At 43.4% G+C, this 20,075-nt stretch overlaps 2 protein-coding genes across 3 annotated transcripts in view; one reads left to right on the forward strand and one right to left on the reverse strand.

Moving 5' to 3' along the window:
- Window positions 1–20,075, forward strand: part of LARGE1 (LARGE xylosyl- and glucuronyltransferase 1) — a 581,369-nt gene that overhangs the window by 502,203 nt on the left and 59,091 nt on the right. The gene's annotated exons all lie outside the window — the stretch shown is intronic.
- Window positions 10,289–12,161, reverse strand: LOC121005353 (E3 ubiquitin-protein ligase TRIM39-like). The gene has a single exon (XM_040438045.1). It carries the CDS (start codon window positions 12,159–12,161, stop codon window positions 10,581–10,583), a length of 1,581 nt encoding a protein of 526 aa, XP_040293979.1. The 3' UTR covers window positions 10,289–10,580.

Here is a 20,075-nt window from a genome sequence, read left to right on the forward strand (position 1 = left end):
TTAACCCCTGATCACCCCATATAGACTCCCTGATCACCCCCCTGTCATTGATCACCCCCCTGTCATTGATCACCCCCCTGTAAGGCTCCATTCAGACGTCCGTATGATTTTTACGGATCCACGGATACATGGATCGGATCCGCAAAACACGTACGGACATCTGAATGGAGCCTTACAGGGGGGTGATCAATGACGGGGGTGATCACCCCATATAGACTCCCTGATCACCCCCCTGTCATTGATCACCCCCCTGTAAGGCTCCATTCAGACGTCTATATGATTTTTACGGATCCACGGATACATGGATCGGATCCGCAAAACACATACGGACATCTGAATGGAGCCTTACAGGGGGGGTGATCAATGACAGGGGGTGATCACCCCATATAGACTCCCTGATCACCCCCCTGTCATTGATCACCCTCCTGTCATTGATCACCCCCCTGTAAGGCTCCATTCAGACGTCCATATGATTTTTACGGATCCACGGATACATGGATCGGATCCGCAAAACACATACGGACATCTGAATGGAGCCTTACAGGGGGGTGATCAATGACAGGGGGGTGATCACCCCATATAGACTCCCTGATCACCCCCCTGTCATTGATCACCCTCCTGTCATTGATCACCCCCCTGTAAGGCTCCATTCAGACGTCCGTATGTTTTTTACGGATCCACGGATCGGATCCGCAAAACACATACGGATATCTGAATGGAGCCTTACAGGGGGGTTATCAATGACAGGGGGGTGATCACCCCATATAGACTCCCTGATCACCCCCCTGTCATTGATCACCCGCCTGTAAGGCTCCATTCAGACGTCCATATGATTTTTACGGATCCACGGATACATGGATCGGATCCGCAAAACACATACGGACATCTGAATGGAGCCTTACAGGGGGGTGATCAATGACAGGGGGGTGATCACCCCATATAGACTCCCTGATCACCCCCCTGTCATTGATCACCCCCCTGTAAGGCTCCATTCAGACATTTTTTTGGTCCAAGTTAGCGGAAATTATTTTTTTTTTATTACAAAGTCTCATATTCCACTAACTTGTGTCAAAAAATAAAATCTCACATGAACTCACCATACCCCTCACGGAATCCAAATGCGTAAAATTTTTTAGACATTTATATTCCAGACTTCTTCTCACTCTTTAGGGCCCCTAAAATGCCAGGGCAGTATAAATACCCCACATGTGACCCCATTTCGGAAAGTAGACACCCCAAGGTATTCACTGAGGGGCATATTGAGTCCATGAAAGATTGAAATTTTTGTCCCAAGTTAGCGGAAAGGGAGACTTTGTGAGAAAAAAAAAAAAAAAACAATTTCCGCTAACTTGTGGCAAAAAAAAAAAAATTCTATGAACTCGCCATGCCGCTCATTGAATACCTTGGGGTGTCTTCTTTCCAAAATGGGGTCACATGTGGGGTATTTATACTGCCCTGGCATTTTAGGGGCCCTAAAGCGTGAGAAGTCTGGGATCCAAATGTCTAAAAATGCCCTCCTAAAAGGAATGTGGGCCCCTTTGCGCATCTAGGCTGTAAAAAAGTGTCACATATGTGGTATTGCCGTACTCAGGAGAAGTTGGGGAATGTGTTTTGGGGTGTCATTTTACATATACCAATGCTGGGTGAGGGAAATATCTCGGTCAAATGGCAACTTTGTATAAAAAAATGGGAAAAGTTGTCTTTTGCCGAGATATTTATCTCACCCAGCATGGGTATATGTAAAATGACACCCCAAAACACATTGCCCAACTTCTCCTAAATACTGCGATACCACATGTGTGACACTTTTTTGCAGCCTAGGTGGGCAAAGGGGCCCAAATTCCAAAGAGCACCTTTAGGATTTCACAGGTCATTTTTTACACATTTTGATTTCAAACTACTTACCACACATTAGGGGGGCCCCTAGAATGCCAGGGCAGTATAACTACCCCACAAGTGACCCCATTTTGGAAAGAAGACACCCCAAGGTATTCCGTGAGGGGCATGGCGAGTTCCTAGAATTTTTTATTTTTTGTCACAAGTTAGCGGAATATGATGATTTTTTTTTTTCTTACAAAGTCTCATATTCCACTAACTTGTGACAAAAAATAAAAAATTCTAGGAACTCGCCATGCCCCTCACGGAATACCTTGGGGTGTCTTCTTTCCAAAATGGGGTCACTTGTGGGGTAGTTATACTGCCCTGGCATTTTAGGGGCCCAAATGCGTGCAAAGTAGTTTGAAATCAAAATCTGTAAAAAATGGCCGGTGAAATCCGAAAGGTGCTCTTTGGAATGTGGGCCCCTTTGCCCACCTAGGTTGCAAAAAAGTGTCACACATCTGGTATCGCCGTACTCAGGAGAAGTTGGGCAATGTGTTTTGGGGTGTCATTTTACATATACCCATTCTGGGTGAGAGAAATATCTTGGCAAAAGACAACTTTTCCCATTTTAGTTATACAAAGTTGGCATTTGACCAAGATATTTATCTCACCCAGCATGGGTATATGTAAAACGACACCCCAAAACACATTGCCCAACTTCTCCTGAGTACGGAGATACCACATGTGTGACACTTTTTTGCAGCCTAGGTGGGCAAAGGGGCCCACATTCCAAAGAGCACCTTTCAGATTTCACCGGACATTTTTTACAGATTTTGATTTCAAACTACTTACCACACATTAGGGCCCCTAGAATGCCAGGGCAGTATAACTACCCCACAAGTGACCCCATTTTGGAAAGAAGACACCCCAAGGTATTCCGTGAGGGGTATGGCGAGTTCCTAGAATTTTTTATTTTTTGTCACAAGTTAGTGGAATATGAGACTTTGTAAGAAAAAAAATAAAAATAAAAAATAAATCATCATTTTCCGCTAACTTGTGACAAAAAATAAAAAGTTCTATGAACTCACTATGCCCATCAGCGAATACCTTATGGTGTCTACTTTCCGAAATGGGGTCATTTGTGGGGTGTTTGTACTGTCTGGCCATTGTAGAACCTCAGGAAACATGACAGGTGCTCAGAAAGTCAGAGCTGCTTCAAAAAGCGGAAATTCACATTTTTGTACCATAGTTTGTAAACGCTATAACTTTTACCCAAACCATTTTTTTTTTTATCAAAGACATGTAGAACAATAAATTTAGAGAAAAATTTATATATGGATGTTGTTTTTTTTTGCAAAATTTTACAACTGAAAGTGAAAAATGTCATTTTTTTGCAAAAAAAATCGTTAAATTTCGATTAATAACAAAAAAATTAAAAATGTCAGCAGCAATGAAATACCACCAAATGAAAGCTCTATTAGTGAGAAGAAAAGGAGGTAAAATTCATTTGGGTGGTAAGTTACATGACCGAGCAATAAACGCTGAAAGTAGTGTAGGTCAGAAGTGTAAAAAGTGGCCTGGTCATTAAGGGTGTTTAAGGTAGGGGGGCTGAAGTGGTTAAATATAGTGTATGAAAGAATACTATCTAGGTCTGCCCGAGCAGCACGTGAATCTTGCATAAATGATTTGATTTTGGCTGCACGTAATTCTTCACTCGCTGACTGTGCGTCGCTGCTGGTTCAGCTTTTTGTGCCCCAGAATTAATGAGATTAGCAGCCGCCGACACCCATAACTGTTTTTATGGCACTTGGCATGCAGAAGGCAGCACTGAGTGGTATTTATAGACTTGACAAATTTCATATCACTGGGTTGCCCGGGTTTTCTTTTTTCAAACAGAGATGTCCTAATAATTTAATTCAGAGCTGAAACTCACACTGCCGCAGTGAGAGTGGCGACACATTATGCGAAATGTAAAGATTATGCCATTTAGCATCTCTATTTCTATGATGTGTCCATCGATCTCCCTCTGTAATACAGTCACTACAAACAAAGTCAAGGAATTCTGCCTCTACTGTGGAGGAAGGGAGGAGGCAGTATTATAGTAGTTATATATATGTACATAGGGACAGTATTATAGTAGTTATATTCTTGTACATAGGGGCAGTATTATAGTGGTTATATTTATGTACATAGGGACAGTATTATAGTAGTTATATTCTTATATATAGGAGGCTGTATTATAGTAGTTATATTCTTGAACATAGGGACAGTATTATAGTAGTTATATTATTGTATATAGGGAGCAGTATTATAGTAGTTATATATATGTACATAGGGACAGTATTATAGTAGTTATATTAATGTACATAGGGACAGTATTATAGTAGTTATATTATTGTATATAGGGAGCAGTATTATAGTAGTTATATTTATGTACATAGGGACAGTATTATAGTTGTTATATTCTTATATATAGGAGGCTGTATTATAGTAGTTATATTCTTGTACATAGGGACAGTATTATAGTAGTTATATTCTTGTTCATAGGGGCAGTATTATAGTAGTTATATTCTTGTACATAGGGGCAGTATTATAGTAGTTATATTCATGTACATAGGGGCAGTACTATAGTAGTTATATTATTGTATAAAGGTGCCGTTATTGTAGTAGATATATACTTGTACTTAGGGGGCATTATTATTGATCGATGGGGGACGTATAATAGTGGCTTCTTGTACCTAGGGGCAATATTATCACCACTTGGAACCAAACTCGAGTTTGGGAAATGTTTTTTTTACTGTAGAAATCAACGTATGAAGTTATTACGCGAAGTCTCGCGAGACTTCGCGAAGTAATAACTTCGGCTCATTGGAGCAATACATTCTAATACTGTACGGAGTGCTCACCCCTTACAGTATTAAAACTAAGTTTTGTGCAATTCGACTTTGGTCATCCCTAACTAAAGTAGTTAAGTTCTTGTTCATAGGTGACAGTATTATAGTACTTATATTCTTGTACATAGGAGGCAGTATTATAGTGGTTATATTCTTGTACATAGGAGGCAGTATTATAGTGGCTATATTCTTGTACATAGGAGGTAGTATTATAGTGGCTATATTTTTTTTAGGGGACAATATTATAGTAGTTATATTTTTGTTCATGAGGTAGTGTTATCATAGTTACTCTTGTACATAGGGGCAGTATTATAGCCGTTGTATTCTTGCATATAGAAGGCAGTATTATAATAGTTATATTCTTGTACGTAAATGGCAGTATTATAGCATATTACAATCATTATTATATTTCACTGGTTAAACAGTTAAGCTGCTCATGGTCCCTGTTTTTGAGCGGTGTATGTGCCGGCTTGCTTCTCCTCTTCCTCCGTCATGTAATAACCTGGTGTAGATGTTCCTGAATGATTTCATTGATTAAGTTTCCTATGCGCTGAAACTTCTGTGCCTGGAATCCAAATCTAATACCTTAATTCAATTCTCACCTGATAAGGTTGCCTGGGAGAAGCCAAAGCCACTTAACCCTCCATTTTCTGTGCATATTTGAAGAATGTGATGGAAATTACTGCAGGGCGCCATCAATATCTAGGACAATGCAATTTTTTCAATGCAATTTTTTTTACTATGATGGGTGAATTGTATATTATATTGTCACATTAGAACTTTCACTACATATCTATAGGTATGTGCGTTTTTTTCATATTCTTCCATTGTCTTCATGGGTTTAGAATAAAGATACAGAAACACTTTGACAATAACTACATGCACATACAGTCTGGGGGAGCTGGGGAACAGTGATGGTCAGTTCGCAGTGTTCGCCAACGAACACATGCGGGCTGCCATCTTGACTCACCTATCCGGCGATGCACAGGTAAGCCCTTACCTGTGCCTGTGTCGGGAGCTGGTTTGAAACAAGTGCGGTCACCGGGAGCAGGCAGTTCCGAGAACAGCCCGATGAAGGCCCCCGGCGGCTGTTCTCGGAACTGCCTGCTCCCGGTGACCGCATCTGATTTCAGACCGGCTCGCGGCGCAGGCACAGGTAAAGACTTACCTGTGCATCGCCGGACTTGTGACTCAAGATGGCAGCCCGCATGTCTTGGCGAACACTGCGAACTGACCATCACTGCTGGGGAGTACTATGGATGTTGTCACCATTCATTGTGGTTGTACTTCATCTTTCCTGAATGGCAAATCTACCGTACCATAAGGCCCTTACCTTTACACGAGCTGAGAATTGTACAGATTATCGCTAACAAGCGCTCATAGTAACGCTCATTAGCGTGGTCGGGCGGTGTAAATGAAAGCTGGTTCATCAGGAAATCCGATCGTTTGTGCGCACTCAAAAATCATTGTTTGCCAGCTGCAGATTGTGCTGTGTAAACACGATCTTCTACCAGCAAACAACCAGTCAATATGGGGAAGAGCAATGGCATTAGTGATCGCTCCTCCCCATACTATGGAGGAGATCACTGCATGTAATTGCAGCAGTCTCCTCCATCAGTGATCAGCAGATTGTCGGGCAAAGGGCATTTCTGAGTCTATTTTAACACCTGTAAGACAATATTTTTTGTCAGAGAGGTGTTTTTACTGCAAATATGACGGGAGGGGCGGCGTCGGGGGCTTGAAGGGAACACCATTTACTACTTTTTTGCCTGGAAAATGGTGCTGGCGTAGTTTTTCAGACAGGTTCATGGACTGCCATATATGCATCAAATTTATGATGAGGCACACGCCTTGTCATAAATTACGGTAGCTGTATACTACTGCAGCGCAGGAGAAACAACTGAGACCAGCATAAAAAGTCATCTTAGTAAATGTCCCCAACTCTAGTTATAGTGGTATTCTTCTGGCGCTATTTATGAGGTATACTCTAATGGCACTGTTTTTGGGGAGCACTCTAATGGCACTGTTTATGGGGAGCACTCTAATGGCACTGTTTATGGGGAGCACTCTAATGGCACTGTTTATAGGGAGCACTCTAATGGCACTGTTTATGGGGGGCACTCTAATGGCACTGTTTATGGGGAGCACTCTAATGGCACTGTTTATGGGGGGCACTCTAATGGCACTGTTTATGGGGAGCACTCTAATGGCACTGTTTATGCGGAGCACTCTAATGGTACTGTTTTTGGGGGGCACTCTGTTGGCACTGCTTACGCAGGACACTTTGCTGGCTGTGTTTATCTGGGACATTCTGTAGGCATTGTTTATTGGGGACACTTCTGGGACTCGGTGCTATTCCTGGGGAGCAGTTTGATGATACTGTTTATAGGGGGCACTCCGCAACTACTGTTATTCTGGGAACTTTGCAGGTATGTGGTAGGTGTAACTCAAATCTTTCTGACGGGGTTGATTCAGGCAACAAGCGGTTGTCACCATGGTAGTAAAATCTAAAGCCTGAAGAAGGAAGGCAGCTCACATAGCTGGTAGTTAATGGGACGGTTCCCTTTAAGAAGAAATTTAATTTCATATACAAAACAACCTTTATTCCTTCTCCCACAGTAATCACAGGGCCGGTCATATGACTGATTTTATCATTTCAAGGGAAACATTGATATTATTATTGGCTACTGTTACCATTAATGAATAACAAGTTATATGACAATAACAAGTTGCATATTATAATAGTCAAGATTTGCCGTCGTCTGATTATTCAGCAGAATATTGAATATTTTATAACTGCTGATTACACAATGAAATATTCACATCATTCTTGCTGATTTGGAAATATCTGGTTTGAGTGTCGGAAAAAGATAACTCTATACCCCCTTGTCTGTAGAGCTGACGACCTACTTCATTAGCTCATACTGATTGATACATTATTCAGAGGATGATCTAAGATTCCATATAAGGTTCTAGTTTCTTCTCTTTAAAAACAGCACCACCTATGCTCTTAGGTAGTATCTGGTATTGCAACCAGACAAAGCTGAGCTGCAATGCCAGACAAAGCCTGTGGACAAGAGTGGAGACGTTTTTACATTTATTTTAGCTTATCTGAAATAAGATATGTGATAAGATAGGTTATAAATGTTTATATGGTGGGGGTCTGACCACTGAAAGCCTTACAATCTATAAAATAAGAGTCTTCACGGACAGCACACATACCCTTTGGGACACATTTATGAAGATCACCTGTTTTTAGGGGTAAAATTAGGCATATTTGATTCAGCAGTCAGACTTTTGCCTAGTATGTATTAAACGTTGCACAGCGTGTGTGCGGGTGTATAGGGGGCCATGCCTGAGACTTGACTGCCGCATTTTTTACGCCAGGCGAAAGGACTGTCGCAAATGTGCCTAATTTATGACTTTGATTAATCTAACGGAAGCACATTGTGGAAACTAAGGCCTCCTGCACACGAACGTGTGCGCCCCGTGGCCGTGCGGCAATGCACGAACACCGTCCATGGAGCAGCCATGTTCTATCTTTTTGCGGAACGGAAGTACGGGACGAAACCCCACGGAAGTACTCCGTAGTGCTTCCGTAGTGTTCCGTTCCGTGCTTCCGTTCCGCACCATTCCGCATCTCCGGATTTCGCATCTCCTGATCCATGATGCGGAATGCCCACGGAACGGCGCCCGTGTATTGCGGATCCGCAAATGTGGTCCGCAATATGGCAACGGGCAGCACACGTTTGTGTGCAGGAGGCCTAAGACCAGTGTAAAAAGTTGGTCTTAGTAAATGTGCCCCCAGGAGTCCGTGAAAGCCATAGAAACATCTTTGTTTGGTCCGTGGTTTTCATGGTTGCTGAAATATGCTCTCATATTTAATTTCAACCTAGTAGTGTACGTGGAATACAGGTAACACACGGAGGGCAAAAAACGGACACCCTGGGCACATTTATCAAGCTCACCTGTTTTTAGGCGTAAAATTAGACAGGGGTATTTCATTCGGCTGTCTTTCTCCTGCTGAATATTTATTAAATGTCGCACAACCGTTCATGAATTAGATAAGGCAAATATTTATTCGTGCATACGAACATATTTTCTTTCTGTGTCCGTTCCGTTTTTTTTGCAGACCGTATGCGGAACCATTCATTTCAATGTGCATTCCGTTTCTGTATGTCTGTTCCGCAAAACAATAGAACATATCCTATTTTTTTCTAAATTAGGCTACATGCACACGACCGTATGTGTTTTGCTGTCCGCAAATTGCAGATCTGCAAAAAAAAAACGGGTGACATCCTTATGCCATCCGTTTTTTTTTTTTGCAGATCCATTGTAACAATGCCTGAAACGGACACGAATAGGACATGTTATTTTTTTTTGCAGGACATATGGATGCAGATAGCACATGGTGTGCTGTCCGCATTTTTTGCGGACCCATTGAAATTAATAGGTCTGCATCCTATCCGCAAAAAAAACTAAAACGGAATGGACACGGAAACAAACAACGTTCGTGTGCATGTAGCCTTACAGACAAGGATAGGACTGTTCTATAAGGAGCCAGCTGCTCCGTTCCGCAAAATACAGAATGCACATGGACATCATCCGTATTTTTTTCTTTCCATGTTTTGCGGACCGCAAAATACATACGGTCGTGTGCATGAGCCCTTACTTTGACCTCTGGTGGTTGCTTTTCGGTTAGGTTCATATTCACTTAGACTAGTCAAATGTATTTGCCCAGCACACATCACATCATTGTCTGCATGGCTAGAATGCATCAAAAGTAGCAACATGCAGAATTTTCAGCCTTGCTTTGGATGTGAATGGAGTTTAGGATATAACTGAAAGTACATTCAAAAACAGAAAAGTTGCGCAAATTATATTGATACTTGGATGCAAATACGAGACTGAGGTGTAGCGGCAAAGCACTATGTTTTTCCTAGCCGGGTCCCATTGGCGGAGAGTAAATTAGCAGATCGTTACTTACATGGACAATCCCTTTAATAACAGTATTTTTGTCTACGGGATCTGAAGTCTGAACTATGCTATCCCGTTCCCCCCGTTACATTTCCCTGGTCTCAGCGACTACTCCTCCCCATCTATTCCTCTGTGAACGAGGGTGATTTTCACAGTGAGAGAGCACAATGCCCCGGGTGCATTGTATTTAAAACTCAGCTGAACATTCGCGCCATCTGCTCTCTTTCCACAGCTGAGACTTTTTGTCTGCGTTAAGCTGGCACAGCAGCGGCACTGCCCCACTGCTGACCTTCAAGAGTGAAATACAAAGCAAGCAAATGGCCGGAGTGATTCCACAGTGAAGCAGTTACACTTTTGTAAAACGTACCCGCTAACATCATCCATATGATGCTGAAGACACTAAGCTCCACCGTGTAGGACCTTTCTATCTTTTTGATTTCTAGCAACCAGAGGGTGTTTATTTTCAATACAGGGCTTTAAATTCCATTCACTTGAATAAGACGAGGCAGTTGTAATTACACCGCACTGAAATTGCAAAAGAGATGGCGGGCAGGTAAACTTTGAAGAGGAATTTTTTGTGGAGTGATCTGTAGTTTTTGATGCCATTTTGGGCCCATGCCTTGTCATAAATTATCCGAAAAGTACATCAGTTAAGGGGGAAATCTAAGACTGGCATAAAATGCCCGTCTTAGTAAATGATCTCCACAGACTTTGCTATACATTCCATTACCAACAAAGACGAGAACTGGGTCCTAATCTGAGACTATGATGTAGAGATGAGAGATGTAATGTAGGTCAGATCTTGAAAGTGACTGTAAGTTTTACGGACATCATGGGATACATCTTAAATAGTCAAGTCTTACTTCTGTACCACTTGCTTCCATACCTTCAGTTGTTATTGTTTCCACTTCTGAACCTTAAAGAGCTGCCCAGTACCCAACACAGAACATGAAGGGGCTCGGTGAAGGTGGCAGTGAAGGTGTATAAGTGTCTCATTGGGGCACACAGCTCATAAAAGGACAGCTGTCCGGCCTCGTAATCCAGATACAGACCTAGTTTCTTGCAAGAATGCTGAGCTGGGAGCGGGATAACATTTGAGTCGTGTATAACAGAATATTGATTGTCCCATAGTCGCAGTCCCCATGACCTATCATTGTGTCCAATATTGCACTGCTCCCCTTTCCTGTCTATACTGGAATAGCTCATTCCCACACACCAGTCTCCTTTGTCATTGCTTTCCACTTCCAAGAAATGTTTCCATGAGGAAAAACAGCTCTTGCTCAAGACTTGACATGACTGAAAAGTTTCAGGAGTATCTGGACGGTTTTGGCTTACTCCAAGCCAGGAGGCTGTTTTGAGGTCTTCAGACACTGCTACATCATTACCTGCAGTGTTGATGTCCAAAAAGATGTCGGAAGCTTCAGGCATGTTGAAGCCTTGGAACTTTATCTTTTCGACAATTTTTTCCATAGCTGTGTGAATCATATTAGACATAACAAGTATATCCAGATCACCGACAGTATGGATATCATCTCTGGTACAAGTAGCCATTTCTTGTATGTTTGATTCAAGAAGCTCTTGATCTTTTAAGACTATGATTGGATCAGTCATAGCACTCATCTGTGTAATAGCAAACATTGTCTTAGACAAGTCTTCTTTCTCAGTGTCCAGCTGCTGGATGAGATCAGAGACTGAGAGTGATACCTGCTCTTTCTGCCTGGAGATCTCACTCAGGAGCATCTTCTCCAGGTCATCCACTTGTCTCCTGATTTCTGTTAAGAGACCAAAGGTATTCTGACTTAGGAACTCAGCTCTGTCATTGACATTTGTCATGTGCTTACACAGTGTGTGGACCCTTGACACATTTCCTTCTGTCTTTAAAGACAGATTGTCTAAGACTTTCCTTAGCTGTTCCTTCTTCTTGACCGAAGCCTCATTTAGGAGTTGTATTTGATGTCCCTGGTGTTCTCCAGTCAAACTGCAGGACACACAGATACAAGCAGCATCCTCAGTGCAGTAATATTCCAGTATCTTCTTATGGACAGAACATTTCCTGTTCTCCAGGGAAGTGGTGGGTTCAGTTAGGATGTGTTCTGAGGACTTGCTGTGAACTCTCAGGTGGTTATCACACAGAGAAGCTTCACAGTGTAGACAGGATAGTACAGCAGGTACAGGAGAATGAATACAGTAAGTGCAGCAGATCCTGTCGACCTCCTCTGGATGTGGCTGAGTAGACGTGAATCTCTCCACTATGTTACAAAGTTTGAAGTTCTTCTCCAACACTGGTCGCTTCCGAAACTTGATTCTACACTCAGGACAAGAATAAACTCCAGAGGTGTTTTTTGTCTTCAGGACCTGATCAATACAGGCCCGGCAGAAGTTGTGTCCACATCTCAGCATTACAGGATCTGTATAAATGTGCAGACAGATGGAGCAGAGCAGCTCATCTCCCAGATCAGCAGACGCCATGTCTGACAGAAGTTGCGAGAAATTAATTTTTTTAACATTGCACAACTAGTGCAAGGTTTAGTTTGAGAAATTACTTCAGTAGCAAGGTTCAGCACACACCTCTCCATGAGGGACATGGCATGAATAAGAGCAAAGTTCAGCCCACACCTCTCCATGAGGGACATGGCATGAATAAGAGCAAAGTTCAGCCCACACCTCTCCATGAGGGACATGGCATGAATAAGAGCAAAGTTCAGCCCACACCTCTCACTGAGGGACTTGGCATAAATAGGAGCAAGGCTCAGCCCACATGACACGTGTGGGAGCTCCTATTGCCCTAAACATTGTCCAGCTAAAGCTTAAGGAGGTATTCCCATTTCATAAAGTGATGGCAGATTATTAGGGTCTCTAGACTGCGGTTTCCCTTTATAGCAGATTGTCATGGCCCCACTGTGAAGAGTAAGGCCTCCTTCACACGACTTTATGGCTTTTTCAGTGTTTTGCGGTCTGTTTTTCCCGGATCCGTTGTTCCTTTATTATTTTTTTTCGTGGTGTTTCCGTTTTTCGGTTTCGTTTTTCCGTATGGTATATACAGTATACAGTAATTACATAGAAAAAAATGGTCTGGGCAATAACATTTTCAATAGATGGTCCCGCAAAAACGGAACGGATACGGAAGACATACGGATGCATTTCTGTATGTGTTCCTTTTTTTTGCGGACCCATTGACTTAAATGGAGCCACGGAACGTGATTTGCGGGCAATAATAGGACATGTTCTATCTTTTAACGGAACGGAAAAATTGAAATACGACAGACCCAGACGACAGACCCCTATCAGAAAAGGATGATGTATCTCAGCGATGTACTGCTTTATGAGACGGAAATACCGTCCATGAGCTATGTTGGGACGATAGAGGTGCATCTATACAGATCGGGTATATGCCCCCTTTACACTTCTGCATAAACTTTACTGTATCACTGCCCACCACAATGGCTAATAGGTTATTAGCAAAATACTCCCAGTGATGTAGATACACAGCCCAGAAAACAATACCACGCTTAGATACACAACTCCGCAGATAATATCACACATACTAGGCTTACATACCCCATTCAGAAGAAGACACTATAACACATGAGAGACACACACATGGCTTAGCGGTCAGTATCAAACACAATAGGCTTAGATACCCCACCGCTCAGCAGACAGTATGAAACACATGAAAGGCTTAGATATACAGATCAGAAGACAGTACCACACATTAACACGCTTACATACATGGCCTAGCAGACAGTATAGCAAAGATTTGGATTAGATACCCCATAAACCCTATCTAGGTGCCCATTTAGTCAAAGGCTGACTTTTGAACTGAGAGGAAAATAGGGTTGGGAAGCCAGAAAAAATATGTTAAGCTTCTTCTTCCTATTGAAGTATTCTTTCTAATTGCATAAGGCAGAAGGACGACTTGTTCCAAAAATGCAGATTTCTTGTTACCTTGGGGATAAATTAATAAATGAAGATCATATTAAGAATTCACTTTGACTCTTCAACAAGTGCATCTGTGTCCTGTCAGTCCTGTGATATCTCCTCCTGGAAGCCCAGAAGACAGCAGAACTCATGTAGACTAGATTTGTCTGGGTCCCTATCATTAGGGATTACTTCGGTCTATGGGGAAACAACTATGGGGGTGAATTAAAGTGTAACTCCGCACTAGTAGTGCCTATCTCACACAGCATTTTCATCCATTTTACCGAACAACCGCTTCCTGTCTGACTGGGAGCATGAGAAGACTAAAAACCGCTTCAGAACACCAAAAAAAGATATATAATTGAGCAAGGTAATGGTGGGAAGTAGGGATGAGCGAACCCGAACTTTACAGGTGGTCGGATGGTGTGGGGATTCCTTTATGGATTCATTTATAACAGAATATAACGGAATTGGTAGACGGAATGCCTGTATATTGCGGGTCACAAGTCGTACCCTAGTCCTCCCTATGGGGAGGGTGTCACAGCCCCACCGAGCAGCAGCAACAGCGGTAACTCCTTGTGCAGGTCACATGCAGAATATGCATCAAATACACTTTTAACCCTTTAAGCAGCGGACCTTGTACAATGGTAGCATTCTCACGATTTATTATCATTGATTTATTTCCCTTTATCTATATTGCCTTGTTCCTAACAGTTCCTAGCCAAACAATTCCTGGAGTACAGGGAACTCATCTAAGGGCTCATGCAGACAAGCTTAAGGGCTCCGCGCCCCTACGGCGGGTCCGCAATGTACCGACACTAACCATGTGCACTCCGGGGTGCAGATGAATCCGCAGTCCACAAGATACGACCAAGATAGGACATCTAAAAATTTTTTCCGGTGATTGGAATCCCACGTGAGCACTACCAAGTGCTTCCATAGGATTTCGGGTCCATACCTCCGCACCGCAAAACATAAGACATGTCCTATCTATTGTTGTATTTTGCGGATCGTGGACCCATTCAACTCAATGGGTCTGCATCCGTACCAGGGGTGCACACAGCTGGCCGCTATTTGTGGGTGTGAGCCCTAATATCTACAGGTAAATTCCATGAATCCAACCGTCTAGAAATCCTGATATGGACAAAATAGACCCATGCTGGATAAGCAGGACATTCATGGTTATATGCAGATCCTGTACAGACCTAACAGCTCTCACAGCTGAGAGTTTGTCACAGTTGTAGCCAGTCTAGAAAGTCTGGACTCCAGGCTACATGCACACGACCGTAATTATGGTCCGCATCCGAGCCACAGTTTTTGCGGCTTGGATGCTTACCTATTCACTTCAATGGGGCCACAAAAGATGCGGACAGCACTCCGTGTGCTGTCCGCATCCGTTGCTCCGTTCCGTGGTCCGCAAAAAAAAATAACCTGTCCTTTTCTTGTCAGTTTTGCGGAAAAGAATAGGCAGTTATATTAATGGCTGTCCGTGCCGTTATGCAAATTGCGGAACGCACACGGACGCCATCTGTGTTTTGCGGATCCGTAATTTGCGGACCGCAAAACACACAACGGTCATGTAGCTTAAAGGGGTTATCTGGTTTCCAAAATTGATGGCCTATACTCAGGATAGTTCATCAATATCGTATCAGCACCCTGCCGATTAGCTGTTTAATGAGACTGCGGTGATTGTGCGAGCGCTGCATTCTCTTTACCGTTTACCTGCTCACCATCGACATTGCAGTGGTGAGCAGTGTAATTACAGCTCCTCCATCTCATTCACTTGAACTTGAATGGTAAGGAGCAAGTGCATTACTCGCTGCTGCAATGTCGATGGCGAGCAGGTAAGCAGTGAAGAGAACGCAGCGCTTGCGAGCAGTCTCTTTAAACAGCTGATTGGCGGGGTGCTGGGAGTCAGACCCCCACCGTTCTGATATTAATTACCTATCCTTACCTATATTAGAAACCGGACAACCCCTTTAACTAGCACTGATACACTGAAGTCAATTTATAGGGGACACGTTTGTGCTGCTGACGTCTTTAGAGGATAGTATGGATGGATACATAGTAAAAAAAAAAACTCAGCTGTGAGGTTTACAGCCTGAGGGCTCATGCACACAAACTTATTTTTTTTCTTCCATTTCCATTCCATTTTTTTACATGTCCGTATGCGGGACCATTCATTTCAATGGGGCTTGAAAAAAACGGAAATGACATTCCGTGTCCGTATGTCCCTTGTGCAAAAAGAATAGAACATGCCCTATTCTTGTCCATTTTGCGGACGAAGACAGGCATTGTTACAATGGACCCACAAAAACAAAAAAACGACGTCTCATGTATGTCATCCGTTTTTTTGCGGATACATTTCTTGAAAAATACATACGGGCATAATATGAGCCCTTAGCATTTTTTGCGGATTGGATGCAGAGCCATTCACTTCAATGGGGCCGCAAAAGATGCGGGCAGCACTCTGTGTTCTCTCCAAATCCAAACGGCCGTTCCATGCCGTCTGCAAAAATATAGAAAATGTCCTATTTTTGTCCATATTACAACAATAGGACTGTTCTACTATGGGCTGGACATTCCGTTCCGCAAGAAGAAAAAAATGCACACAGACGATATCCATGTTTTGCAAATACGCAATTTGTGGACCACTAAACAGTGATGGCCAGTTCGCCCGTGAACACATGCGAGCTGCCATCTTTACTCACAAGTCCGGCGAGGCACAGGTAAGTCCTTACCTGTGCCTGTGCGCGAGCCGCTCTGAAATGAAATGCGGTCACCGGGAGCAGGCAGTTCCGAGAACAGACGCCGGGGGTCTTCATCAGGAACCGCATTTCATTTCAGACCGGCTCGCGCACAGGTAAGGACTTACCTGTGCATCGCCGGACTTGCCAGTTAAGATGGCAGCTCGCATGTGTTCGCGGGCGAACACGGCGAACTGGACATCACTGCCACTAAACAGGCTACAGTCGTGTGCATGAGCCCTTAAAGGGGTACTACCACCTTAAATGTTTAAGGCCCCTTAAAGACGAGCGTCTGTAACGCTGAGAGTCCGCGGCGCAGCTCCCGGCCTGACCTACTAGCACTGACGGGGTCACATAGCATTATATTGATTTATGATGCTATGTAACCCTTAGGCCCCTTTCACACTGGCGAGTATTCCGCATGGGTGCAATGCATGAGTGAACGCATTGCACCCACACTGAATCCGGACCCATTCACTTCAATGGGGCTGTGCAGATGAGTGGTGATTTTCACGCATCACTTGTGCGTTGTGTGAAAATCGCAGAATGTTCTATATTCTATATTTTTCACGCAACGCCGGCTGCATAGAAATGAATGGGGCTGCGTGAAAATCGCAAGCATCCGCAAGCAAGTGCGGATGCAGTGCGATTTTCACGCATGGTTGCTAGGAGATGATAGGGATGAGCGACCCCGGACCCCATTCAAGTCTAATCACTGTATTATTTTCTCTTATAACATGGTTATAAGGGAAAATAATAGCATTCTTAATACAGAATGCTTACTAAAATGTTGCTTGAGGGGTTAAAACATAGAAAAAATGAACTCACCTCATCTACTTGATCGCGCAGCCGACATCGTCTTCTTTCTTCTTCTTTCAGGACCTGCCAAAGGACCTTTGATGACATAATCGCGCTCACCACGTGGTAAGCGTGGTGACGTCAGCGCAGGTCCTGCTGAATGAAGATAGAAGGATCATCAAAGGTCCTTTTGCAGGTCCTGAAAGAAGAAGAAAGTAGACGATGCCGGCTGCGCGATCAAGTGGATGAGGTGAGTTAATTATTATTATTTTTTAACCCCTTAAGCAACATTTTACTAAGCATTCTGTATTCAGAATGCTATCATTTTCCCTTATAACCATGTTATAAGGGAAAATAATAAAATATACAGAACATCTAACCCAAACCCGAACTTCAGTGAAGAAGTTCAGGTCTGGGTACCACATTCAGTTTTTTCTCACGGACGTGCAAAACGCATTGCCCTCGCGCAGAAAAAACTGAACAACGGAACGCAATCGTAGTTAAAACTGACTGAAATTGCACCCGGGACACAATGCACCCGGGACACATCCGGAGAAAATCCGGGACGCCCGTGTGAAAGAGGCCTAAGGGTTAGATAGCATCATAAATCAATATAATGCTATGTGACCCTGTCAGTGCTGGGAGGTCAGGACGGGTGCTGCGCTGCGGACTCGCAGCGTGACAAACGCTTGTCTGCAAGGGGCCTAAGACATATACCCATGATATGCCATAACATAATCTGATAAGGGAACATATCCCACCTACAGGTACACATTCCGATTAGTGCAGAACCATCACCTGTCGGGAGAACACGGGTCCCTTGACCCCTTTTTTTGTGTATTCACAGCGTTTACTTCCTTAGGGCTCAGGCACACGACCGTATGGCTTTTTCAGTGTTTTGCGGTCCGTCTTTTACGGATCCGTTGTTCCGTTTTTTGTTTCCGTTTTCTTTCCGTTTTTCCGTTCCGTTTTTCCGTATGCCATATACAGTATACAGTAATTACATAGAAAAAATTGGGCTGGGCATAACATTTTCAATAGATGGTTCAGCAAAAACGGAACGGATACGGAAGACATACGGATGCATTTCCGTATATATTCAGTTTTTTTTGGCGGATCCATTGACTTGAATGGAACCAAGCACCGTGATTTGCGGACAAGAATATGACATGTTCTATCTTTTCACGGTACGGAAATACTGAAACGGAATGCACACGGAGACACTTAAGTATTTTTTGCTGAACCATTGAAATGAATGGTTCAGTATACACTCACCTAAAGAATTATTAGGAACACCTGTTCTATTTCTCATTAATGCAATTATCTAGTCAACCAATCACATGGCAGTTGCTTCAATGCATTTAGGGGGGTGGTCCTGGTCAAGACAATCTCCTGAACTCCAAACTGAATGTCAGAATGGGAAAGAAAGGTGATTTAAGCAATTTTGAGTGTGGCATGGTTGTTGGTGCCAGACGGGCCGGTCTGAGTATTTCACAATCTGCTCAGTTACTGGGATTTTCACGCACAACCATTTCTAGGGTTTACAAAGAATGGTGTGAAAAGTGAATAACATCCAGTATGCGGCAGTCCTGTGGGCGAAAATGCCTTGTGGATGCTAGAGGTCAGAGGAGAATGGGCCGACTGATTCAAGCTGATAGAAGAGCAACGTTGACTGAAATAACCACTCGTTACAACCGAGGTATGCAGCAAAGCATTTGTGAAGCCACAACACGCACAACCTTGAGGCGGATGGGCTACAACAGCAGAAGACCCCACCGGGTACCACTCATCTCCACTACAAATAGGAAAAAGAGGCTACAATTTGCACAAGCTCACCAAAATTGGACTGTTGAAGACTGGAAAAATGTTGCCTGGTCTGATGAGTCTCGATTTCTGTTGAGACATTCAAATGGTAGAGTCCGAATTTGGCGTAAACAGAATGAGAACATGTATCCATCCTCTGATGGCTACTTCCAGCAGGATAATGCACCATGTCACAAAGCTCGAATCATTTCAAATTGGTTTCTTGAACATGACAATGAGTTCACTGTACTAAAATGGCCCCCACAGTCACCAGATCTCAACCCAATAGAGCATCTTTGGGATGTAATGGAACGGGAGCTTCGTGCCCTGGATGTGCATCCCTCAAATCTCCATCAACTGCAAGATGCTATCCTATCAATATGGGCCAACATTTCTAAAGAATGCTATCAGCACCTTGTTGAATCAATGCCACGTAGAATTAAGGCAGTTCTGAAGACAAAAGGGGGTTCAACACCGTATTAGTATGGTGTTCCTAATAATTCTTTAGGTGAGTATATGTACCGCATACTGAACTAAAAAAAGGGCCAGTATACTGAACGCAAAATACTGTCGTGTGCATGAGCCCTTACTTCTATGGAAAGGTGGAAGCTACAGAAACAGCTTACTGCTATATGGTACCCACCTCTATCAGGTAGTTATGGCCTGTGGATACTACATATGTTTATAGAATTACCCTTTAACATTGACTGTCCCTATTCACTGCCAACAAGCAGAGGTTTTGAAATGGAATATCCCTGAATGTACAGTATGTGCCCTGGTGTTCATTACACTCCAGCATTCAGGAGACTCGAACTCACTGCTGCAAACAGAAGCATCTGAAGCCCAGGTTATATCCAAACTTCCAGAATTTCCCCGTAATCCAAACATGCCAGATTGTGGAATTTGTGCTGCAGTCTGGGGTGTGGCCCTGTATACCAGCTGGGGTGTGGCTCTGTATACCAGCTGGGGCGTGGCTCTGTATACCAGCTGGGGCGTGGCCCTGTATACCAGCTGGGGTGTGGCCCTGTATACCAGCTGGGGTGTGGCTCTGTATACCAGCTGGGGCGTGGCCCTGTATACCAGCTGGGGTGTGGCCCCGTGTACCAGCTGTGGTGTG

This window comes from Bufo bufo, chromosome 1 (genome assembly GCF_905171765.1).
Source record: "Bufo bufo chromosome 1, aBufBuf1.1, whole genome shotgun sequence".
NCBI classification, from domain to species: domain Eukaryota; kingdom Metazoa; phylum Chordata; class Amphibia; order Anura; family Bufonidae; genus Bufo; species Bufo bufo.